Below are 24,583 nucleotides of genomic sequence, written 5' to 3' on the forward strand. Positions count from 1 at the left end.
ATACTTCACACACAAACTCCGTTTTCTTAATAAAAATATAATTTCTTTGCAAGTTTAATTTCTAATAAAATGGAAAAACTTTCTATAATCCAGAGGATCACTGTAGTACTCAGGAGGAGGAAAATACTGACCAGCAGAAATAAGACAGCAGTAGTGCTATTATACAAAAGTCCTGACAAAACCACATCTGGATTACAATGTTCAGATCTAGTTCAGTCACCAGGATTTAAAGAGGATAAGTAACTGTGGAGAGAGAGTACAGAGGAGGATAGCAAAAATAATATCAGATTGGCAAAACACTAGTTGTAAGGATATACTGAAAACATGTAATCTACAATCTGGTGGAAAGGAAACAAAGAGGTGATATGATTGAGATATTTAAGCTAATTTATGAATATTTTTTTACTATACCAATATGAAACATTATGAAACAGAATTAAAAATTTTCAAAATTAAAAGCCATTGTTTTTCAATTTATCGATGCCACAATAGTGATAGTAACTTAGATGAAAGGATTTTCATTATCCAACTTGAGATCACTATCCTGCTACTTGAAGCCTGAAGTGGCTTAAGAACATTCTATATTTGGTCTCTAGAGGTTTGGATTGTTTTTTAGCCATTGCTAAAAATGTGCTGTAGGTTTACAACTTTTGATGTGTGGGATTGATATAAAGATATCAGTTCAACAGTAAATAGCTGAAAAGATTTTTTTATTGTTTAATTAATATCAGACATGGAGTATGGATGGGACTTTACATCAGGATATACAGTCTTCAAATGTGGTTGGTTGGCTGACTGATAAAATTACACAATAATAACCTACCCTATGAGATCAAGATATTGTGTCTCTAAATTGTATGTATCCTCAAGCAGTTTTATCTGTTTTGCAAGGTAAAAACTCAAGACTAAAAGAGAGAACTTCCTACCTCTGTATAAGACTGGCTAACTGACCTTCATCAGGAAAAATTCCCTTTTTAAGGGAATTTTTCCATGGCTGGTGCATTGCATCTTACACAAAATTCAAACCTATGTCTTTTACAACCAAAGAGTGCATTTGCTGATATTTTTATCTTAGTGTGTGAACCCAACTACAAAAAGATATAGTATACCTACCACATATACATTTAGTACTATGTATGGCTAAGGAATAGATTTATCAGAACTGCAGTTAATTCTCACTATAACAAAATCATAGGAACTACAGGAACATTTATTGTGAATAGTTTGCTCCTTTATGCAATGGGACTATTATGTCCTCATTCAATTTTGCCCTTCAGACCTTTACCATAACTGAGACTTACGTTAAACAGTAAGTCAGAGGCAATGCTAATTCATCTGTGCATGCACGTAATATACGGTCCAATATCGTCTCATTTAACCTCCTAGCTGTATTCACTAATTGATCACTCAGTAACTAAACTAATTTGTCTAGTTCTGTCACTTCCATATCATCAGCTTTCATTTAAATTATCCCTCCATAGCTATTTCTCCTTTTACTCACCACATAACAATACACTTCTCTGGACGTTTCCTTTGGCTTGCTTAGATAATTTCTTCTCATAATATGATTTTGCTTTCTGTATTCTACTTGTTATCCTTTTTGTCTGTGCATTGTACTGCTGGGAGCTTGCTGATCACCTTTCTCCTTATACATCGTCCAAAACATTTTTTTTTTCAATCCTGCTAAATTATACTCATTCATCTAACAATCCTACTTGATTTATCTTCCTGATCCTGGGTGTACAGTCTGATACTGCTTCCTTCAAAACACTCCTTGACATCATCTTTCTATGCACTGATAATATCCTTCTCTTGCAAATCTTACATCATGGCAATGCTTCAAGCTGCTCACTAAGTTTGTCACAATATACCTGCACCATAATTTCACATATGTACTTTTTCTTAACTGAAACTTCCAAGTCGAGACTGCATGATTACTTACCTTTCTCCCCAATGTGTTATGGATAAATCCTCATAATGCTGGTCCTAGATAACATCAAACAAACCCCCTAGTCCCCTCCATCATATGCTATTTCAAGCAATTATCTCTTAGTATATGAATTCCATTTCCTTCCCTCCTTCCAATCTGTGTCCCTGTAATTGAAGTCTCCTGTAACAATTACTCAGCATGCACCTATTGTCATAATTTGCCAATGCATGTCATTCACATCATCTTTCACCCGATCTCCTAAAGCAGCAACCGACTATATATATTCTGTGCCTCTGGGTCACACTGCCCTTGACAATTTTGTCCTTCTGTTGACCTCCTATCCCTAATAATTGCTGGCCTGGTTGGCCACATGGTTGGTGTATCTGCTCTCCAACCAACAGGCTGCAGTTCTAATCCTGCTGTGGACATGAATGTTTATGATTGTCTTTAAATGGGAGATGAATTTTAATGTCCAGTGTGAAACAACCACCTCTCCATATTAGAGATCCAAGTTGCTTGAAAAAGTTCCATGGTTAGTCTCTAGAGTGGAATTACTGGATTATTTATTATTATTATTATGTGACACCTCCAGAGAGTCCAAGGACTCATCGAGGGAGAGGACCTATTCTATGATTCTGTCTCCACCACTCATCAACTGTAACTACACCAATGCCATCTACTGCCCACCACCACTAGGATTTCCACAGACAATCACAAACATCCATGCCCACAGTGGGATTCAAACCTGCAGCCTTTTGGCTGGAAAGCAGATACGCTAACCACTTGACCAAGGCTGGCAATATATAAAATATATTATATAAAAAATAAATAAAAATACAAAAATATAATGATTTAGTATAGAGCTGGTGGAAGCACTAGACAAGCCGGGCATCGCATTAAGGGGGGGGGGGGTTTCCTTACATTACCAACTTTTTTTTTTTTTTTTTTTTTTTTTTTTTTTACAGGCAGCAAGCATTCACCAGTTAGGAAGTGAGGCACCCACATGTATCTAGCTAATATCTATTACTAAGTGATATTTGAGCATTGTTTGTAAATCAGTGAATTATTGATCGCTAAACACACAGTGAAGGTGTAGTGAATTCACACCAAGGCAAGTAGATTAAAAATTTAACCAATGGCTTTACAAATCAAAGAAAAATTTATGCATTTCTTTAAGTATTTTTTTAATTTTTTTATTTACATTTATGTTTTATGTCTCACCAAATTTTTTGTTCAATAGATTTTTTTATTTCAGGATGGAACTCCTGGAATTGGATCGACTACTTTTCTAAGTTTACGTTACTAAGATTACGTATCTAATTTTCTACCGGTATGAAAGTTTCCACAGACAATATTCAATATCTATTACTTCATTTTACCACTTGATAAAAGAAATAAACCAATAATATTGTTGTCCGGTGAAGCAGATACTTTCTAATTCCAGACTATTTCTTTGCAATCTACAATCATTTGTTCTACTGTCTGTTGACATTATTCTAAGTTTTAGAAATTATTATTACGTGCTACTCCAAGGAGTCCTTAGATTCATCGAGGGAGGCCCTAAACATCACGTCAAGAATTGTTCAGCATTTGCACAGTATCTATCATACTTTGCTTTGAACTCATTCACGGTTATGGCACCCACAACAGACTGGCAGCTTATTCCACTTGTTCATCACTCTCCAAGTAAACCTAGTTCTAACACCGTTGCTAACTACACTCTTGCTCAGTTTTCATGAATGGCTCCTAGTTCTCCCACCACCAGACCTGTTCTGAAAAATTTCCTCTGAATTAATCTTGTAAAAACCCCTCAGTAATTTGAATGTCTCAATCATATCACCTCTTTTCTGCCTATCAACCAATTTCTGTAAGCTACAAATCTTCAACCTGTTCTCGTAAAGTTTATTCTACAGACCAGCTACCATCTTGGTCACTTGCCTCTGGATCCTCTCTACCTCCTCCTCCTCCATCACCAAGAAACCCTGGTGCCCAGATCTGCACACAGTAGTGAAGATGGGGTCTTATCAGAGCTCAATAAAGAGGAACAATAACCTGCTTGTCTCTTCTCGTTAAAGTATTCTTAAGTAACCAAATGATCTGATGAGCTGATTTAGCCACTTTTGCTATGTGCCCACTAAACTTTAACTCCCTATCCACTAGCACTCCCAAGTCTCTGGCTTCATCAATTTCCTGGAGTACAGTTCCACCAGTGTGGTATAGTGCTGCTAATCTTTTCACCCCAAAATGCATAACCTTACACTTTGCCACGTTAAACTGACATCCATTCTCCTTGGCCCAGTCCTCCAAACTATCCAAATCATCCTGCAAAATTTTGACATCCTGTGCACTCAACTATTGCTCTACCTAACTTTGCATCATCAGCAAATAAATGAACAGTTCCTCTCAGATCTTTTCCTATATCATTTATGAACAAATTAAATAGCAGTGGTCCAAGAACAGAACCCTGTGGCACACCACTAGTCACTTGCCTTCTTTTGGATTCTACTCCCGAATAAACTACTCTCTGATATCTCTCCATCAACCACCTCCTATCCATCTCACCAACCCTATATCCATCCCCATGTGCTGCACTTTACTGATTAGAATTCCATGTGGTATCCTGTCAAAGGCCTTAGCAAGGTCCAGTAGAATCACTGTAAATCGATTACCCTTATCCAGTTCAGCTGTCACTGTGTTATAAAACATGAGCAAGTTACTGAAGCATGATGTACCCTTCACAAAACCATGCTGTCCCCCATACAGTACCCCATTTTCATCTATCCAATCCTGTATTTTTCTCTTGACTAATTTCTCCAATACTTTGAAAACAACTCCTGATATGCTGATCGGTCGATAATTTGCAACAGCAGTCTTGGAGCCTCCTTTATGTAATGGAACTATTTTCCACCTCATTCCACCCCTCAAGACTAACCTACAGCTCAGATTTAAACAATATGCTCAATGGCAATGACAATTCCTTTGCCACTTCACATAAGACTCAAGCTGGTATACCATCCAATCCCACAGATGTATTCTCATTAAGGTTCTGCAATATCCTTTCTTTTAGTGTTGCATGCTGATCAGCATTCATTTTAGAAATTATGGACTTTACAACCGTGTTTTAACACGGTTGTAAAGTCCATAATTTCTAAAATGAGTTCTGCAATATACTATTCACCTCCATTTCAATCCTCATTCTCATCCTCCACCCTCATTCTTGCAATATCACCACCTGGGTGATATACTCTTGCAAAGCGTTCACTTAGTAATTCTACTATTTCGACTGATTCAGTTATCTCCAGTGGTGAGCTATGGAAATTTTAACAAAGGGCTCACATCGTCGAGCCAAAAAAAAAAAAAAAGGGGGGGGGGGCTAACTTATCCCTAATAATACTTATATTGCAACTTTGTAGAGCTTCTGACAGATATGATAATTCCTGTAGGATATCAATCTTTAATGCTAGATCTTTTAAAAATTCCAAATTGATAAGTCGGTTTAAAAAAGCCCTTATATTTATCGTTTGATGCAAAATGCTTGCATAAAGCTGAGTAATTTCTCCACACAGCAAGAGCCATTCGTAAACTGCAAGCTGCCCATTGTCGTCGAAACACACAGCTGATCTTTAAAATTTCGATACCAAGGTCTTTTGCAATCGTATTTAATTCTCGTTGAGTTTTTGGTGATTGATGATAAAAAGCATATAATTTATCCATAAATATTTCAAAATGATTTATTTCTTTAATGTTTTTTTTTATCGAATCGTCTAATGCTAATTGTAAATGATGAGCTACGCAACGCCAAATCACAATGTTGGGAAATTTTTGTAGAAGTTTGAAATGATTTGTTTCCTAACATTACACTAGCTCCATCAGAACAAAATGCAATGAGATGAATTTTTAAATAGTTATCAGAAAATCAATATGAATTTAAAGTAGCAATTATAGTAGCATGTATACATTCCGTGGTGGTATTTTCTAGTTCTACAAGATTATTAAACAAGAAGAACAAGGGGCTCGCAAATTTGAGAAAAATTTAACAAAGGGCCCGCACGAGCCCCTTATAGCTCACCACTGGTTATCTCCCTACCATCAGCATTCCTTGAAATCATTCTGTCATATACATTTTTCTTTTACTTGCAGCATATCGAAAGAACTGTTTTTGATTCTCTTTAGCTTGCGTTGCTAATTTCCTTTCATAATCTGCTTTTGCTTTTCTTACCACACTAGGTACCCTTCTGGCTGTGCTTTGTACTGTTTGTGTGCCTGCAGGTCACCTTTCTCCTCAAATTCCCTCCACAATTGTTTCTTTTTTTGCAGCTCAAGCTTAATGGTTTTATTCATCCATTTAACTTCCACTTAATTTACTCTCCGGACTCTAGGTATGCAGTCAGCCATTACCTCCCTCAAACATTCCTTCTTTTCTATATTTTCACCATATAAAAACAACTTACATGTATGCAACAAAAAAGAAAGTTCACTAGTGTTAGTCTTAAAAAATTTCAAATATCACGACTTTTACTGCAGCAGCTGGAAATAACATTTGTCTTAGAAATACTAGACAATAATTTTCTCAGCTGGAAGTAAAGGCTAAAAGCTCTGATTACTCTCAACACTCTTGAAAAAGAAAGATTCTTTCTTTAATGTGTGGGAGAAGCTCTTTAGTGTGACTTCTGAAGTTACACTAAAGAGTCCCAAGGTAATGCATAATACATGAGAATGATGTCTTGTTTTGTTTTCAGTTTTATCCTAAATAGAAATACTGAGATTTCTTTTACAGTCTGATACAATATTTATGTCAAAATAAGTTCTTAATTTATAATAATCACAATTTCACTTTTATTATTGAAAACTTATAAATTATTTGATGCAGTTATTTAAGAAAGAAGGAAATATTTGAGTTAAAAAAAAATAAGCGCATGTGTTACATAAATGTTCAGCTTTTTTTTGGAAGAGGGAGAAAGAGAACCCACCTATTCATCCTGCTGATGTTTGAAATAATTTATTTTCAAAACCGTTCAAAAGACAATTGTTACAAATGTCACTTGGGGAGCATACTCATATTTTAATGTAAAACTATAGTAAAATATAGCTACTTTTCCACCTATCTAAACTAGTGGTAAATGTCTTTTCCAAATATGCGGAGATTTCTTCTTTGTACTAAAAGAAAATGCCAGCTAATGATGATAATAAGAAAATATATAGTATTTTTTTATTCATTGAGTGGAGATTTCAGAATGAAGTGTGATTTATAATGTACTTTCTTTGTATGTTTTTTGAAAAGAAAGTGCACGCGATTATTACTTGCTATTTTTGTCAACTGAACATTGGAAATAATGAGAACTAACTATAGCGGATTTGTAAAGTTTATGACCTCTTTCCTTAGAAGAGTGAACCTGTGTTACCAGGAGTTTCCTCCATTAGGAAATTCCAAGTCAATATTTTGGTTGTTTCCAAGATACATTACGCGTATATACATATAAAATTTCATTTTGGAAGATGTGTTGAGAGTTTATTTTTCGCTTGGTAAGTTCTGATCACTATTCTTGGTATTTACCCATAATGTGAAAACCCAACTCCTAGGAGCTGTATTACTGTTCTACATTATGAGAGAAGGTCATTACCCAGACTGGTTTCAACATTTATTGAGGTCTCATCAGTCAGTAGGTAGAACTAGTAATACCAAGTTTGTAGCGAACAGAACTTACATACCCTACTATGAGAATTGCCCATTCAGCATAAAACTCTTTGAGGTTCTTATTCAGCTATGAAACAATGGGATGTAATATCCCTTAACTTAAATAAGTTCATGTCGCCGAATTGAAGCCTTTGGCTCTTCATATAATTAATAATTTATCCCTTCTTGGCAATTCTCATAGTAGAGTATGTAAGTTCTGTTCGCTATAAACTTGGTATTACTAGGTCTACCTACTCACTAATGAGACCTTAATAAAGGTTGAAACCGGTCTGGGCAGTGACCTTCTCTCATAATGTAGAACAGTAATACAGCTCCTAGGAGCTGGGTTTCACATTATGGGTAAATACCGAGAATAGTGATCAGAGCTTGCTCCACCTTTATTATGAGTTGCCTCAGTGTTGCACTACCAAATGGATCAGGTGTTGCACTATCCAGGTATTTGCTTACACTTGGACTTGCTGAACTTTATATAGTTTCTATATTCGGCATGAAACTCTTTGAGTTTCTTATTCGGCTATGAAACAATATGGGATGTAATATCCCTTAACTTAAATAAGTTCATGTCATCAAATTGAAGCCTTTGGCTCTTCATATAATTAATAATTTATTAGGACACCTTGGCAATTCTCATAGTAGGGTATGTAAGTTCTGTTTGCTACAAACTTGGTATTACTAGGTTTACCTTCTCACTGATGAGACCCCAATGAGGGTGGAAACCGGTGCGGAGCGAATCTGGCTTTGAGAGGCTCTGCTTGTAGGTAGGTTCTTGCCTGTCTCTGAGTGGGGCCACCGCCAAGATTAGGACTCTGCTTGGTGGCGGGGTGAGCCTACCACTGGGTAGAGCCAATGCTGAGAAGTTCTTCTCGGTGACGCGGGGTGAGCCTGTCATTGAGTGGAACAACGCTGAGTTGGGCGATCTTTCGGGATCGTCTTATTTTTAGAGCCTGCTTCACCTATACATAAGGTTGAAACCGGTCTGGGTAGTGACCTTCTCTCATAATGTAGAACAGTAATACAGCTCCTAGGAGCTGGGTTTCACATTATGGGTAAATATCAGAGCTTGCTCCACCCTTACTATGAGTTGCCTCAGTGTTGCACTATACCAAATGGATCAGGTGTTGCACTATCCAGGTATTTGCTTGTGCTTGGACTCGCCGAACTTTATATAGTTTCTATATTTGGCATGAAACTCTTTGAGTTTGTTATTTGGCTATGAAACAATATGCGATGTAATATCCCTTAACTTCTATTTTTTAGTCTATCCAATATAACTATAAAAGTCCTCTTACCCAGCATAAAACAAGGAACTGTGTTTCTTGTTGTAGGCAACTGAGACACGGCTATGATTGCGAGATAATCTGGTTAAGTGTTCTCTTCAGTGTGAAGGATTATATTGCACCTTCTAATGGACATGACGGCCAAATGGCACTTCTTATCTATATTCTTTCAACAGATAGCATGCATCATATCCAGATTTTGCTGGATGTATATAGACATTCTGGCTAGTTGTGAGATTAATATATCTATTTTTCAAAGTACAAAATTTTACATAAAATAGATGTGTTTTGAGTTTTTGACCTTTAAATTTTAACTACATTAAAAAAAAAAGTAAGGGCACTCGATGTAAAATTGCATCAGGTGCCAGGACCCCTAGGGCCGACACTGAGTGTGACCAATCAATTTATCAAAATACCTGTAATGAGAGCTGATCCATTAAATATCCAAATGGATTATATCAACATTCAAAAGTTCCCCTATGTTGTGTTAAACATGAACACAACATAGGGGAACTTTTTATTGTCACAATAAAAAGTGTTTATATTGTCACAAGTGCATCTCAAATTAGATCTGGATTATTCCTGTAAGAAATGAGTTTTTAAATTCAAGATTCAAGCACTGTTCAACTGGTAAACTAATGGTTTAAATCATAAGTAAAAATAGCATGCATCAATAAAGACCTTAATTTGAGTAGTTAAGAAAAATGTACCTTATGTATCTATTACCACTGCAGCAAAAGTGTTGCTTATCCATAATTAAAAATATAGGTTGGTTCCCAACCACAACCTATGAAAAAATGCAAATGACTTGTTTGATCCAATGCTATCAGAGGAAATCATTCAATTATTATTATGTCGGGAACAGTAAACCCAATGTATTGATACATTTTATAAACTTATTATTTTTTAAAAAAATTTACATCTGGATTATTCATAAGTCAGTCCTTGACTGACGACCTTTCATAATTCGAAAAGGTCAGAAGTCAATAATGTGAACCACAACATGTTAACAATTAACTTGTCTTAATGCTAAAATGTCTGTTTTTGTTATACTTTTAACCAACTTTTTTATGCTTTGTTTATAGTGAAATAATATAATGTACAAATTATAACATAAAATTACTGTATACAGTACTGTAATAAATAATGCAATATGAATGTACAGCGCAATTATCAGTAAAATAATTAGCTGGAAACACATGGAGCAAGGTTAATTCTTCAAAGCTGTTGCCTTATTAATTAGATAATTCATCACAGAATATAGGAGAGGAGAGGATAATCTTCAACAACAACATATTCTCCAAATTCAGGAAATGAAACAAAACATGCTATGGACAGTTCACAAAATGCATAATTTATGAAAGGTCTAGGCTCATCTTCAGGAGATGAGGTAATAGAAGCGCAAGCATCTTTAAAAATATGTGCATTACATATAGCTTGTTCTGAAAATTTGGCCATTTTTCCTTACTGCATAGCAATTACAAGTTGCATCATTCTGTCTATTTTTCTAAATCTCTCTTCCCATGTTTGGGTGCATTTTTCAAACAACCAAATTACTTTATTAGCAGAGGAAATGTCCTTGTCAAATTTTCACTGTAAATTTTTTTTTTTCCTGAGGAAGGAGAGGCCTCAGGTTTTGTTCTACTACTTTCTCTCTCTCTCTCTCTTTCCACTTTCTGAGCAACTTTCTGAGCTTCTAGCTTTATAAGGTTTCATCTGAGAGAGCACTTCTTCCACCACTTGCTGTGTCTTCATTTTTGACCTCTAAGAGATTGGTGACAAGACTGTCTTGTAACCAATCTCTTATGGCTTTGTCTTTGTAGAATTCTGTGTATATATATTTTCAGCAGCTTCTTCCAAACATCATTCATACACTATGTCACCTCACTTCATGCTGCATCTACAATCTTTGTACAACACAAGATATAGTATTCCTTCCCAAACTCTCTGAGAGATTTCTCAAACTTAATAGCAACAATAGACTGAGCAAAAGCATTTTTTTAAAAATATGCCTTGAAGGCAATGATAATGTGCTTCAGTGGGTTTCAGAGTGAAGTGATATTCAGTGAATGTGTTAATGGCATGTCCATTGTAAGATTGAGTGGTTGTAAGTTGAGGACCACTCACTCTCTCACACAGGGTGTTTCAAAATTATACACTTTAAAAAAAGTTATATTTTGTGAATAGCATGAATAATTTTAATATGATATTTGCATATATTAAATAATTCTTTACATTATTTTTTTGTTGTTTTTGGTTATAGTTACCAATAGAAAGGAAAGAAAACATTCCTAATTTCCTGAATAGTGAATCCCAAAGAGAACAGAAAATCCGAAAGCATAAGGTCCTTAGAGGATGTCCTTTTGAACATCCTCTAAGGACCTTATGCTTTGGGATTTTTTTGCATGGTGATACTTGAAAAACCAAGTTCGCTGTCATAAACTGCAAATATTGGAGATAATGTGAAGAGGAATGCAGCAGGAAACATCAAACATTTTACCTGACTTGGACCTTACAGTTTGTAGAACTGGTGAAGATAGAGGTCTCTCATGTAGCTGTGTTGAGGGCAGACAGTTTTGAGCATCTCCACTAAGTTTGAGTTATTTAAGAAAATTGTATATGTTTTAGCTTTAAAATACAAAACATCATATTAAAATTATTTATACTGTTCAAGAAATACAAACTGTTAAAGTGTGTATGCATAATTTTGAAAAACCATTCGTGTATGTGTGTGTATATTGCTTATGCTGTATAACTGTTATTTATAAATTACCTATTTATTATAAAAAGGACATAATGTATAAGGAATTCAGATAAATGTGTATGATAGATTTTTTTTTACTCTCATCTTTGTACATATCTAATGCAAGTAAAGAGAAACCTATTAAAATCAGTAATAGTTTTTATAACCCTAACATTGAAAGGAAAATTTCCATAAATAGTTACTAAAAATAACTGTATTACTTAACATTATTCATTTACATACTCACATGCTCTGCAAATAAGATAAGTGCATGGAACTGTGGAGCAATATCAAACATAAACCCAGTGTTGTTCCAAAAAGACACAATATCACCTTCATTACCAGTGTAGAAAAAAATTGGACCCTTGCCAGGTGACCACCATGAGTCTGAAAAAAATAAATAAATATTAACCACATAATTGCACTCATATTAAGATGAAAAATTATAGAGACTATTATCATGTTGGAGTAATAACTTTAACTGAAGATAAACTGAGTACTCAATGTTTTTGACCTTCATATTGAAGTCCTCATCTGGAGTAAGTGTATGTTTATATTATTATTATATTATATTATATTATTATTACCCAAGACCCCATGGAGTCAAAGACTCATCTGGGAGATCCTTTTACCATACACACAGCTCATCATACCGTGCTTTAAACACACTCAAATTCTCTGCAGACACCACACTCTCAGCAAGGCATTCCAATCTTTCACAACTCTGCATGAAAAAAACCTGATTCTCACTCCCCTACTCACACCCCTCTTATACAGTTTCCAGGGATGACCTCTGGTTCTCCCCAATCTACCACTATTTTCTGTAGAACCTCTCCAGCATTGATCCTATAACAACCCCTTACTAACTTGTAGGTTTCTATCATATCTCCCCTCTTCCTCCTGTCACCAGACTGTGCAAATTGCATCTTCTCAATCTTTCCTCATACTCGACATTTCAGAGGTCAGAAACTACCTTAGTCAGTCGCTTCTGGACCCTTTCCAACATCTCTTCGTCCTTCTGAAAACCAGGTAACCAAATTCTGAGCACAATAGTCCAGGTGTGGCCTAATTAAAGCCTTATACAATGGAACAAGAATCCCCCTACTTCTACAAGTCAGTGTCCTCTGCATCATTCCCATAAGCATTTCTGTTGTCTTAACAATTTTGGCTATGTGTCCCCTAAATTTCAGATCTTTATCCACTATCATCCCCAGATCTCTTATTTCTTCCACCTCCGACAATATATCCTCACCAAGCATAAATTCTGCATCCCATCTTTGTTTTCCAAATTTTAAAACCTTACATTTTGCAACAATGAACTCGCATCCCCATTCCCATACCCAATCACTCAATTTATTCAAGTCTTCTTGTAAGGCCACAACATCTTCTCTACTCTTCATGGTTCATCCCAACTTTGCATCATCTGCAAACAACTGAATATCTCCATCAAAATCTTCACCAATATCATTAATATACAAATTAAACAGTAATGGCCCTAAAACAGATCCCTGAGGCACACCACTAGTGACTTTCCTTTTCCTGGATATCGCTCCCCCATACGCAACTTGTTGATACCTATCAGATAGCCAGTCACCAACCCAATGCACTAATCTAATATCCAACCCCATCCGCTCTAGTTTGACTATCAACTTATCATGCAGTAATCTATCAAAAGCCTTTGCGAAACTAAGTATATTACTGTGTACCCTTCTCCTCTGTCCAAGGAAGTAGTCACCTTATTGTAATAAGTAAATAGATTACTAAAACATGACCTCCCTTTAGCAAATCCATGCTGTCCATCAAAGATAATACCATTGTTGTCAACCCAATTCTGGATCCTAGTTCTCACAAGCTTCTCCAACAACGTAACCACAACACCTGACACAGATAGGCCTACAGTTTGATGCTTGAGTTCTATCACCTCCTTTATGAAGTGGCACAATCTTACCCTCTATCCACTCCTTAGGAACTTGACCCAGTGCAAGATTCGTATTAAAAAAATATGTCAAGTCAGGTGTCAACTCCCGGGTACATTCCTTCAGAATACGTGGCGATATATTATGAAGTCCCACAGCCTTATTAACATCTAGTTTGCTCAACTCCGCATACACCTCTTGCTCAATATATGTTAATAAATTATATATATGTTTACATATATAAACACACACGCACACTAAAAGGTACAAGTATAATTCATTACTAATCTGCACAGCCTGACCCAAGCTCAACTTTGAGTCAGAAAAAAAAAAAAAAGAATATGCATGTATATATAATTACATATAAAATTACATCAACAGTTATTGGCATTGTGCTGGCAGCATTAATAATCAATGATGGCCTACAGTCCATTATTGTTTGATATCAGCTGAGAATATTCTATTTGGTGCCTAGAATACAAGGGAGTTCGTGACTGCTACCAGTACAAAGTGCTCATTAATTTTATGTGTAAAACCTAGATATCTAATTTACCTAAAGTCCTACTTGTGTATATTAAAAACTGGTGTTTAATATCTTGAAAAAGTTCACCAACCTTCCTAAAATGCTTTCATGGATTCAATTCAGCTGATATTATATTGATCAAATGTGGACCATCCATATTTTCAAGCTTTTTAGACTGTCATTTCAGATCATTTCTTTTATCATTAATGTATAAATTAAACAACAGCGGACCAAGTACTGAGCCTTATGGAATACCAACAGTCACCCACCTTCTCCTAGACTGAACTCCTCCATAAACCACTTTTTGATATCTACCCATCAAGTACTCTCTAATTCAAATCACTAGATTCATATTCATCCCCATTTTTTTTCTAATTCATGCAAAAGAGTTCTATGTGGAATGCTGTTAAATGCCTTTGCAAAGTCTAGTAGTATCACTGAGTAGCCATATCCATTATCCACCTCACTTAATTATAAAAAGTAAGCAAATTACTAAGGCAAGACCCACCTACCCTTCAAAAAATCATGTTGCCCCAAATTTCCATCCATCCTGTTGTGAATTCTGTCTTTACCAACTTGTCCAAAACTTCAACCATCACTGCTGAGATAATGATTGGCATATAATTTGCTACTTCTGTCTTTGAGCAATAAAATGATAAATAAAACCATCAATTAAATTTTGAATATCAGAAAAAAAAAAAAAAATGTTCTGTATAAAAACTGACTGATGAAGTATCCTTGAGTTTTGTCTTCAGTTTTGAGTTTTGTTTAGTTCAATAAGTCTCCTCTAAAATGATACTTGATTTACATTCCACACATAAGAATATAATTTAAAAAAAATAGCGAATTGTACATGTCTAGTTTAAATTATTATGTAATGATGCTTTCTCATTAAATAACTAGGACTGTATCCATGTAATACTTCTCTAGTTTTAATTATTACCATTGTTAGAAACCAAACCTATAAGAAAAAGCCTTGGAGTTCGAAGGATCCACAGGGGTTTTGCAGTCAGCTCTAGGTCTGGAAAGCTGCATTAATATTTTATTATATTCATTTAATTTTTATTTTCTTTTTTTATCGACGGAAGCAGGGGGTTCGAAGGTCACCTTGAACCCACTTTGTCCTAAGACCAGGTCGGCCTCAGAATCAAAGATTCTTAACGAGAGGCAACTCTAACTACATCTTATACAATACCCAAACTTCCATTGGAGAGGAACGAAAATGAGTCACTGGAAGGGAACCTATTAACTTTCGAATTAGTCAATATAACATGGAAATACTGACATATTGCCAAACTTTAGTTTTTAATTTTGATAATCTTTCATTTTGGTCGATTGGTAGAGCCTCTTTTGAGCAAGTTTGAGCGCGGTTAGTAGTTGGAAGAGGTCAATCGTTCGATGCTGTTGGTACACTCTCCTTCGATGATTCTTTGGACTCCCTGGAGGTGTCACATAATAATTATAATAATAAATCGCTTTACATTTCCACAGTTATTGAGAATATTTTTTTTAACCTGATATTTCCTCTGGAACAAATGAGCACTGTTACATATCTTGAAATAGCATTATGATATCTGTACATTAATAGCCAAAATTCATACCATTCAATAAACATCGCTGTTTAAAAGTTTGCTGGCCGAAGTTAACATAATTGAAGTGATCCACTTCTTGATTAAAATAAATTTCTCTGTATTTCGCGGGTTCACCGTTTACAGTATACGTCAGAACAGCAAAAACAATTGGAATTAACCAATGCATTCTAACAATCTATGTATAAAATATAATATATATATAAAGCAATACTCAGAACTAAGTTTCTAGACAAGCAGTTTGATTAGATTAAACTGTCAATCACATGTTTATAGCACGTGCTCTTAATATGAGTAGGCGAACTTTGTATTCTGATTGGTTTATTTTAACTCGTCACTTGATAACACATGATCTTGCAGCAGACTAAACGATATTAATTTGTTGATGGTGTAAACTTCTCTCATTCTCCTTCGATGAGTCTTTGACTCCAGATGAATTAATATATAATGATAATATGAGGTGAACGTTTCATTGTGTTTTCGAAGCTAAATGCACTTGTGGCAAAAGTGAGGTCTGTAGTACAAACCGTTTCTTAAATTGCATCAGCGAAAATTTGCAATCCTTTTCTCAAAGCCTAGAGGCATTTATAACATGTAAAGTTACAAACATGTAAAGCCAGGCTCGGCTGGGCGTGTGCAATTATTGGTGCGTATATTGCACAGAAGAAAAGGCGCCTAAAAGATGTCAAAAAAAAAAATGAGATAAGAGTTTAAACGAACAACGAATGGTACATATAATTATGAATGTAGGTCGTTTTCCGTTCAGGTCCCTTCAGATCTTTCCGGAAATTATTATTATTATTATTATTATTATTATTATTCCTGATACCTCCAAGGAGTCCGAAGACTCATCGCGGGAGGACATCTTCAACTGTCTCTACACCTTACCTCTACTACGAATCAACGCCATCTACCGCCCACTTCCAACACCACCACAACTAGTAATTTTTGTCTGTAAATTGCGTGTGTTCTGAAGGGCCGATTTGTATGTATGCGGGATGAAAAACCCGAGTTTCCGGGAGAAAAAACCCTGCTACCTCCGTATGAGATCGGCTAACTCACCATCGATTGAAATCGACCAGATAAAGATTCCTCCCGTCGCGACGAGAATCGAACTTAGGCCTATTCCAATCGAAGGGCGCAATGTACCGTCGTTCTTCCAATTGCGCTACGGAGGCGCTTAAAAGCAAACGAACAAAATTTCACTGCTACTCTACTAACAGATCTAGAGATAGATCTACATGAACAAATGAAATGAAATGAACAAATAAATTCTGAAATTGTAACCTGGACCCGATTATATCGCTGTAATTTTTGATTAAAATTTACGAAAATATACTTAAAACAGTTCTTTATTTTTTGATGTATCATAAATCAACATGATTAATTGTTGAGTTCCGTGTAAAAAAAAAAAAAAATTGTATAAGCAGGACTAATCCGTAGGTAATCCGTAGACTAATCCGTCATTATATTGTACAGCGGTTTTCATTTGTTTTTCATTTCCTGTTCGTTTTATTCACACTTTATTCAAAAAAAAAAAAACTTTTTTGGAAAGGCGCCGAATTAATCGCACACACAAGAAAAATACTAGGTGCCGTCGCTGAAGCTATAACTTGTGTTAAATTTTTATTACTTGTATACATTATATATTTATATAATATACATTTTATTAATAAATATAATATATATTTTGACATTTGACATTACTGACCTAAAGGTGAAGCAGATGCTTTTCATATTCCCCGCTATCTGATGAGGAGAACTGTGAGTGGGAAAATATTTATGAGCCTGTTGCTCGCCCTGAGTAGGCCTGAGGATTAATCATTGGGGTTGCAGTTTAAGATAGCTTTTGGTCTTTTATGCTTAAAGTAGTCTGTTGCGTCGTAATTTGACGCTAGTTGAATTAGTTTATTAGGGTGCACAGATGCTTTTGAGAAGAACTTAGTTGCTGTAGTCTGCATGAAGGTATAGATATAGGGGATATTTGTGTCCCGGTGAAGTTGCACAGTACATACGAACTATGGTGCGTTGCAGACCATTCTGAGACATTTATTTTGCACACGTTGTAGTTTGAGTATATTGGTATTGGCAGTATGGCTCCAGGCCGGAGAAGCATAGGTGAGTATAGGACGAATCGTCATTTTATATATAAGTAACTTGATTCTGGTGCTCAATTTACTGTTCCTATTAATTAAAGGATATAGCTGGGCAATGATTTCTGATGTCTTTAGGCAGATAATCTTCATGGGAGCTGAAAGTCAGTTTTTCGTCCATCAGTACGCCAAGATATTTGATCTCAGTAAACCATGGGATTTTTGTATTAAATAGGAGGATGTCTCCAGTAGGAAGCATTGGTCTTTTAGTGAATAGCACTGTTATGCTCTTTTGAGGATTTACTTGGAGTCGCCATTTGGTGAAATATTGTTCGGTTAGCAGTAGATTTTCCTGCAGTTTCTTGATTGCTAGATGAGGTTTTTTAAAGATCTGGCCAGTATCACAGTATTATCTTCATATAAGGCCTTAATAGATGACTGTGGGTTGTGCGGGATATCACACATATATATATGGAAAAAAAAGAGTTGGTGCCAGTAGAGATCCTTGTGGGACTCCAGCCAGGATATACTTTTGTATTGAGAGTGCGCCATTCAACTTGACTCGCATGTGCCTGTTGTAGAGGTATGACCTCATCAGTTGAACCATTTCCAATGGTGTACCAAAAGATATCATTTTGTCTAGTCAAATGCACTGGCTATGTCCAAGAAAGCAGTTTCAGTGCATTGACACCAATTAAATCCTGTGGTAACATATTCCACCAATCTATATAACTGTTGTGTGGTACTGTGAGATTGGCGGAACCCAAACTGCTCCTCAGGAATAATGTTTAGCCTGTGCACTAATTCTTGGAGTCTTGTGAGAATAACTTTCTTGGCAATTTTGCCCAGATTTGAGATTATTATTATTATTCATGACACCTCTAGGTAGTCCAAGGCCTCATCAAAGGAGGGTGCCTATAACTCACTGTCTCCACCACTCATCAATCCACGAACTACACTAACGCCATCTACCGCCCACCACCACCACTAATATTTTCACAGACAATCACAAACATCTATTCCCATGGCGGGATTCGAACCAGCAGCCTTTTGGCTGGAGAGCGGATATGCTAACCACTCGGCCACCAAGCCGGCATGAGATGAGACTAATTGTTCTATAACTTTGAGGTAATTTCGGGTCTTTTCCAGGTTTATGTATTGGAATTATATCTGCTAACTTCCAGTGGGAAGGGAAATATTTGTCGCGAAAGCTGGAGTTTATTATGTTAGTCAGATGCACAATAGCTGTGCGACATAGTAGTTTTATCACCTTGGTGATTCCATCAGGTCCAGGAGCATTTTTGTTCTTTAACTTCTTGATTATATCGTATATTTCTGAAGGTGATGTGGGTGCAATTTGACTAGAGTTTATGATAGAAGATTTAAGCATAGATCTGACATGACGGTGGATCTTGTATGTGATGGAAGTCGAGGTGGTCATAAGAGGGTTTACATTGACTCTCTGGATTTCTTGCTATTGCCTCGGCTTTATCTGCATCGGTATGGATGAGGCCAACATCTGTTTGAAGAGATGGAAAAGGTTTGCTTTTGTTCTTAATCTTTCTGATTAGATTCCATAAGGAGTGGTTATCAGGAGAGATAGAAGTCAAATTTTCCTCCTAAAGTTGTCTTCTTTGCACTGTGAGGGCATCTCTTACTGTGGAGTTAAATGTGTTCAAGATTCGTTTATCTTGAGGTGCTCGGGTGTTATGATATCTCTTTCTTGCCCTGTTTTTCTCTCTGATCAAGTTCATGATGTCTTCTGGCAAGTGATTTGGTCTGAAGGTAGTTGTGGAAGTAGTAACTGCTGCAACGGTTGTGTTAATTTGTTTAGTTAGATCCTTTACAGCTATTTCAATTTCATCTGTTGGTTTTATTATCGGCACGGGACCAATATATTTTGGAAGTAGTTTGGATAGTTTGTCCCAGGGTATGAAAGAATGTGGAGGAGGAAACAAATTGTCTTGGTTTCCCAGCTGTAATAGAATGGGATTGTGATCGGAAGATTAATCATCGAGTGTCATTATACTGTACTGTAGTCTTACATTTTGTAGGATAGCTATGTCCAAAACATCCTCCAGGCCATATGTGTTATGATGGGTAGGCTCGGTGGGGCCTGACACAACCACATTGTTGGACTCTGAGTAGTTGGCTAGTATCTGTCCATTTTTATTGACAGAATGGCTGTTCTAGTCAGGATGCTTAGAGTTAAAGTCGCCAGCCATGATGACAGGCTCCCTGTTTTCGAGGACGGCATTCAGATCTGAGAAGAGTAATATTTTTTTGTGGAGGATTGCAAACGGCAAAGATTTTTAGATTACCCTCAGAACAGGTAGGAATTTCAATGTCTGTAATCTTAAGATTAGTGGTGGATGGAATATTCATAGAGTGATGATTAATGTAGTTCTTTACGTAAATAGCAGTGCCAACGCCTCTGCAGGATAATCTGTCTGTTCTGCACAGCTGGTATCCATTAATTTTGGGATTATCTGATGGTCGCAGATGTGTTTCACTTAGCAAGAGTAGATTCGACTGATGTCTTTGGGCAAACTCCTCGAGCTCCAAGACCTTACCTCTTAGGCCATTCGCATTCCATGCTATGATCTGCAAGAATCTAGTTTTAATTTGTTTCTATTCATTAGTGAGCACTGAGATAATGGCTTGTGTATCCTTTAGAAATTTATTAAAAGAACTTGGTGAACGGTTGGATCTTCTAAAATCCATCAGCATATTTGCGAGAGAAGATGTAATCATGGCTGTCAGATTTGTATGTGGTGTTGGCTGTTCCTGGGATGGCTGTTTAGGACGAGTTACATCCACATATGTCCCAGACTATTGTTGTGGAGTTACTCGTTTGGGAACCTCTGGCTTCAGCAGACGGGTGTATAACCTTTTATGTTGTTTTTCAGGAGGCTGTAAAGTAATCTCTGACGTAGGTGTGCTGAATGAGGAAGAAAATGTTTCTGCTTCTGTTTTTCTATTTCTTGGATTGTGAGCGCATCCTTTGTAATTGGCAGTGTGAGGACCGCCACAATTGGCACATTTAGCCGGGGTAGATTTTGGTTTACTGCTTGTATTTGTTGGTTGGCCGACCCCACAATTTAAACATTTGAATTCAGCCTTGCACATTTTCTGGGCTTGGCCAAACCTTTGACATCTATGGCACTGCCATGTTGAAGCCCTTTTTCTTAATGGTTCTATAGTAATTTTCAGTCCATAGATGGATGTCAGGTCATATATGCTTATAAGCTTGACTGAACTCTACTAAAACCAGTGGCATTTGAGTCTTGTCTTTTTTTTGGTCATTCTGCTGAACTTGACGTGTGGTAGGTCTTGCTGGTGGATCCGCAGCCACTTCTGTGGATACGTCTTCCGAGACACCTCTAATCATTACCTTGAGGTTTTTCTCTGATCCTAGTGAAAAGGTGTGGTACTGTATACCTTTGGCATTTAATTCACCGGTTAACTTTCGATAATGACCTAAATTGGATTTTAATACCATCTGTGACATTTTTCGGTTGACTGTATGAAATTTGTAAATTAGACTTCATAGTCTTTAGGGACATTCATTTTTTCTTTTCTCGCAGAATAATCGGAGATATCTTTTCTCTTGACGAGGTAGGAGAGTCCAGGACAGGACCGTTTTCTTCCATTCGATCCGCTTTGGGTAATTCAGAGGCTGCAGCTTTGCGTGTTTTGCGAGCGCGAACCGCCTGATAATCACTGTGATCTGTGAGGGAATTATCATCAGCTGTTGTTTCTATTTGGCTGGTGCTGTCTTGAGGGATGCTGGGCAGAAGTTCCGAGAGTTGAGGGTTATCTGTATCAATCTCTTTTATTTGATGAATCACGACTTTTTCTGGCCATTTAGTGTGCAATAGATTGCCTACAAGCTTGAAGATAGCCAGAAGTTCTTTAAAATTTAGTTCTTCATATGGTGTCTCCATGGTTAGCCCCAAACTTTGTTCTGTGGGGAAGGACATGCCTTTCCCTTATCACAATAATAGATAGACAGTTGCTTACCAAGTACAGTATATGAAACAATGGCGATACTAGCGGCAGTAGGCCTAGCGTATCGCCCTTGTTGTAATTTGTTGAATTACCTGGGTAAACCTCTACGTAGCTGATTCTTCGATGTATAACAATAAGAAAGACCTCTTCGAAAGTTATTTATTTATAGTAGCAAAATTATTTACTATTTGTAAATTAACTAGTCAAAAATTCCTTAAATCACGTTTTCTATCAACAATCAAAATCAGAATTCACTTCATCCGCCAACAAACCGCCGTACATTTTTCATCAAAACTCATAATATATATTTATGGTTATATAGTATTTATATATTTATACCTTGATTAGGTTAAGCTGTCAATCACATGGATATAGCATGTGTTCCCGTAATTGGCCGAGCGGTTAGCGTATCCGCTCTCCAGCCAAAATGTTGCTGGTTCGAATCCCGCCATTGGCATGGGTGTTTGTGATTGTCTGTGAAAATATTAGTGGTGGCGGAGAGCGGTAGTTGGCATTGCAGTTCATTATAGTTGGTGGACTGAGTGGTGGAAACTGAGAGCCATAGAGTAAGCATCCTCTCTCTTTCGATGAGTCTTTAGACTCCCTGGAGGTGTCACATAACAACAATATATATATTTACTGGCCTGGTTGGCCGAGTGATTATAGTATCCGCGCTCCAGACAAAAGGCTGCAGGTTCGATTCCCGCCGTGGACATGGATGTTTGTGATTGTCTGTGGAAATACTAATAGTGGTGGTGATGGACTGTGGATGGCGTTAGTGGATTTGAGAGGTGAAGACAGAATTGTAGAGTGGATGCCATCCCTCGATGAGTCTTTGGACTCCCTGGAGTTGTCAATTAATAATAATAATACCTTGTATTAAATATAGTTTCAGAAAAAAGCTTCAGCGAATGGGGAAAATACAATTTTTTTAAATTAAATTTACTTGTTTCTATAACTTATGTTACTTTATTATTTGCATTATTATATACCGCTGTGGGCATGGTATTTGTGATTGTCTTTGGAAATACTAGTGGTGGTGGTGGTCAGCGGTAGATGGCATTGGTGTAGTTGTGGTCAGAGGTGGACACAGAGTTTTAGAATAGGTGCCGTCCCTAGATGAGTCTTTGGACTCCCTGGAGGTGTCTAATAATAATAATAATAAGAAGAAGAAGAAGAATAATAAGAAGAAGAATATATCGTTTATTTCATTAAAATACTGTGTAGGTAAAGACAGTTCATTGTCGAATTAGTTTCTAATATTTTTTTTAATGAAAATTTTAATTGGATTCTGTGACGAAGAAATATTTTAATATAGAGTTTCGCATTCTCAAAAAGTTTAAGAAGCAGTGGCTAGACAGCAGGAGTATGATTACAAAACACTCCCGTTGTCTCGAAACTTAAGCCGGTAACCTCTTCCTCACTCACAATTTATATTTACGTCCAGAACTCGTGTACCGCGATTTGAATATGAGATGGAGTAGGAGTAGAGTTGTCATTTAAATCCACAACGCACAACGGGAACGCTCTACAAATACTCTTTTCAAAACAATTAGGAGATATTTTAGTTTCTGTCGATAATTATAAATTTCTGAAAATAATTATAACAAAAAAATCAGCTAATGCCTTTTTATTCCCGTATATAGGGAGTAGGCGAGGTAGTTTATCCCTATCTAACTTTATGAGACTGAGTGGGCAGTTCAATCTCCACTGGTACCCAATCAGAGATAGCTGGCCAAGGCTATCACTAATTCAGCGGCACGCAGTGAAGAGAGATGGCTCAAAAGTGCCTCCTCTCATCTCGTGGTCCCCAACCCTAACATTCGTACTTAATGTTTGAAATAATCTGGGTTCTACGATCGATTTTCTTGAGTTTATGGGATGTGGGTTGTTTCTCCCGAGTTTCAGGGAGGAAAAACCCACTTGCCCGTGCCAGAGATCGACTAACTCGGGAACCTGCCGAAAACAGGCTTAGAAAAATTTCTTCTAGTCGCCGACTTGATTCGAAACCAAGAAGTTTTCCTTCGTGCGGTCAAGCGCCGTAGTGTGCAAACGCCACATCCACTGAACTACACAGGCACATTAATTAGCTTTCTTGGGATGAGGATAAAAACCGAATATAAAATTTCTTGGTATCTTTAATATATATATATATATATATATAGATTTATATACAGATTTATATATATATATATATATATTTCTATATATATTTTTATATCTATATTTTATCTATATTATATTTTTCTATATAGTATATAGATTTATATATACTGTATTTATATTTATAAACAGAAATAATAATATGGGGAGAGCAGTAATGAATAAATATTGCTTACTTATGGATAGGGTATAATTGATGAGATATTGGTTTAAATAATCGATGTTTATTACAAAATTAACAAATAATTTTTAACATTCCATCCAGGATTGCATTAACAGAGCTGATGGTATGGTCACTTAAACAGAATGGACGAGGAAAGATTAGCAAAACAAGTGTTCTCTGCCAGGTTGGCAGGAAAACGACCCAGAGGAAGACCAAGATATAGGTGGATTGATATGGTACAGTGTGCCTTAGATGATAGAAATATAAGATCTGATAATGATAATATTGGAATCTTGATAAGTGACAGACTGATTTGGAGGAAAATGGTAGATAGGAAGTTAGTAATGATGTAAATTTTTCATGTAGTACTATCATATCTTGTACAACCCCTTGAGGGTACATGTCAGGAATTTGATGATGATGATGATGATGATGATGAATAATTTTAACAAGAATAGCCAAAAACGCTTTTGTTAATTT

At 36.4% G+C, this 24,583-nt stretch overlaps 1 protein-coding gene across 1 annotated transcript in view; it reads right to left on the reverse strand.

The window, feature by feature from the left end:
- The window catches only part of LOC150103926 (dipeptidyl peptidase 2-like), a 287,390-nt gene extending 271,518 nt beyond the window's left edge, over positions 1-15,872 (reverse strand). Inside the window, exons 1-2 of the mRNA XM_090396608.1 lie at positions 15,686-15,872; positions 11,893-12,032 (exon numbers count right to left, since the gene is read on the reverse strand). Coding sequence (XP_090252734.1) covers positions 11,893-12,032; positions 15,686-15,842 — 297 coding nt within the window. The 5' untranslated portion in view covers positions 15,843-15,872. The remainder of the gene's footprint in view (positions 1-11,892; positions 12,033-15,685) is intronic.
- Positions 15,873-24,583: the final 8,711 nt, after the last annotated feature.

The sequence above is a fragment of the Typopeltis vanoorti genome, chromosome 8 (genome assembly GCF_054136105.1).
Source record: "Typopeltis vanoorti isolate ZY-2024b chromosome 8, IOZ_Tvanoo_1.0, whole genome shotgun sequence".
NCBI classification, from domain to species: domain Eukaryota; kingdom Metazoa; phylum Arthropoda; class Arachnida; order Uropygi; family Thelyphonidae; genus Typopeltis; species Typopeltis vanoorti.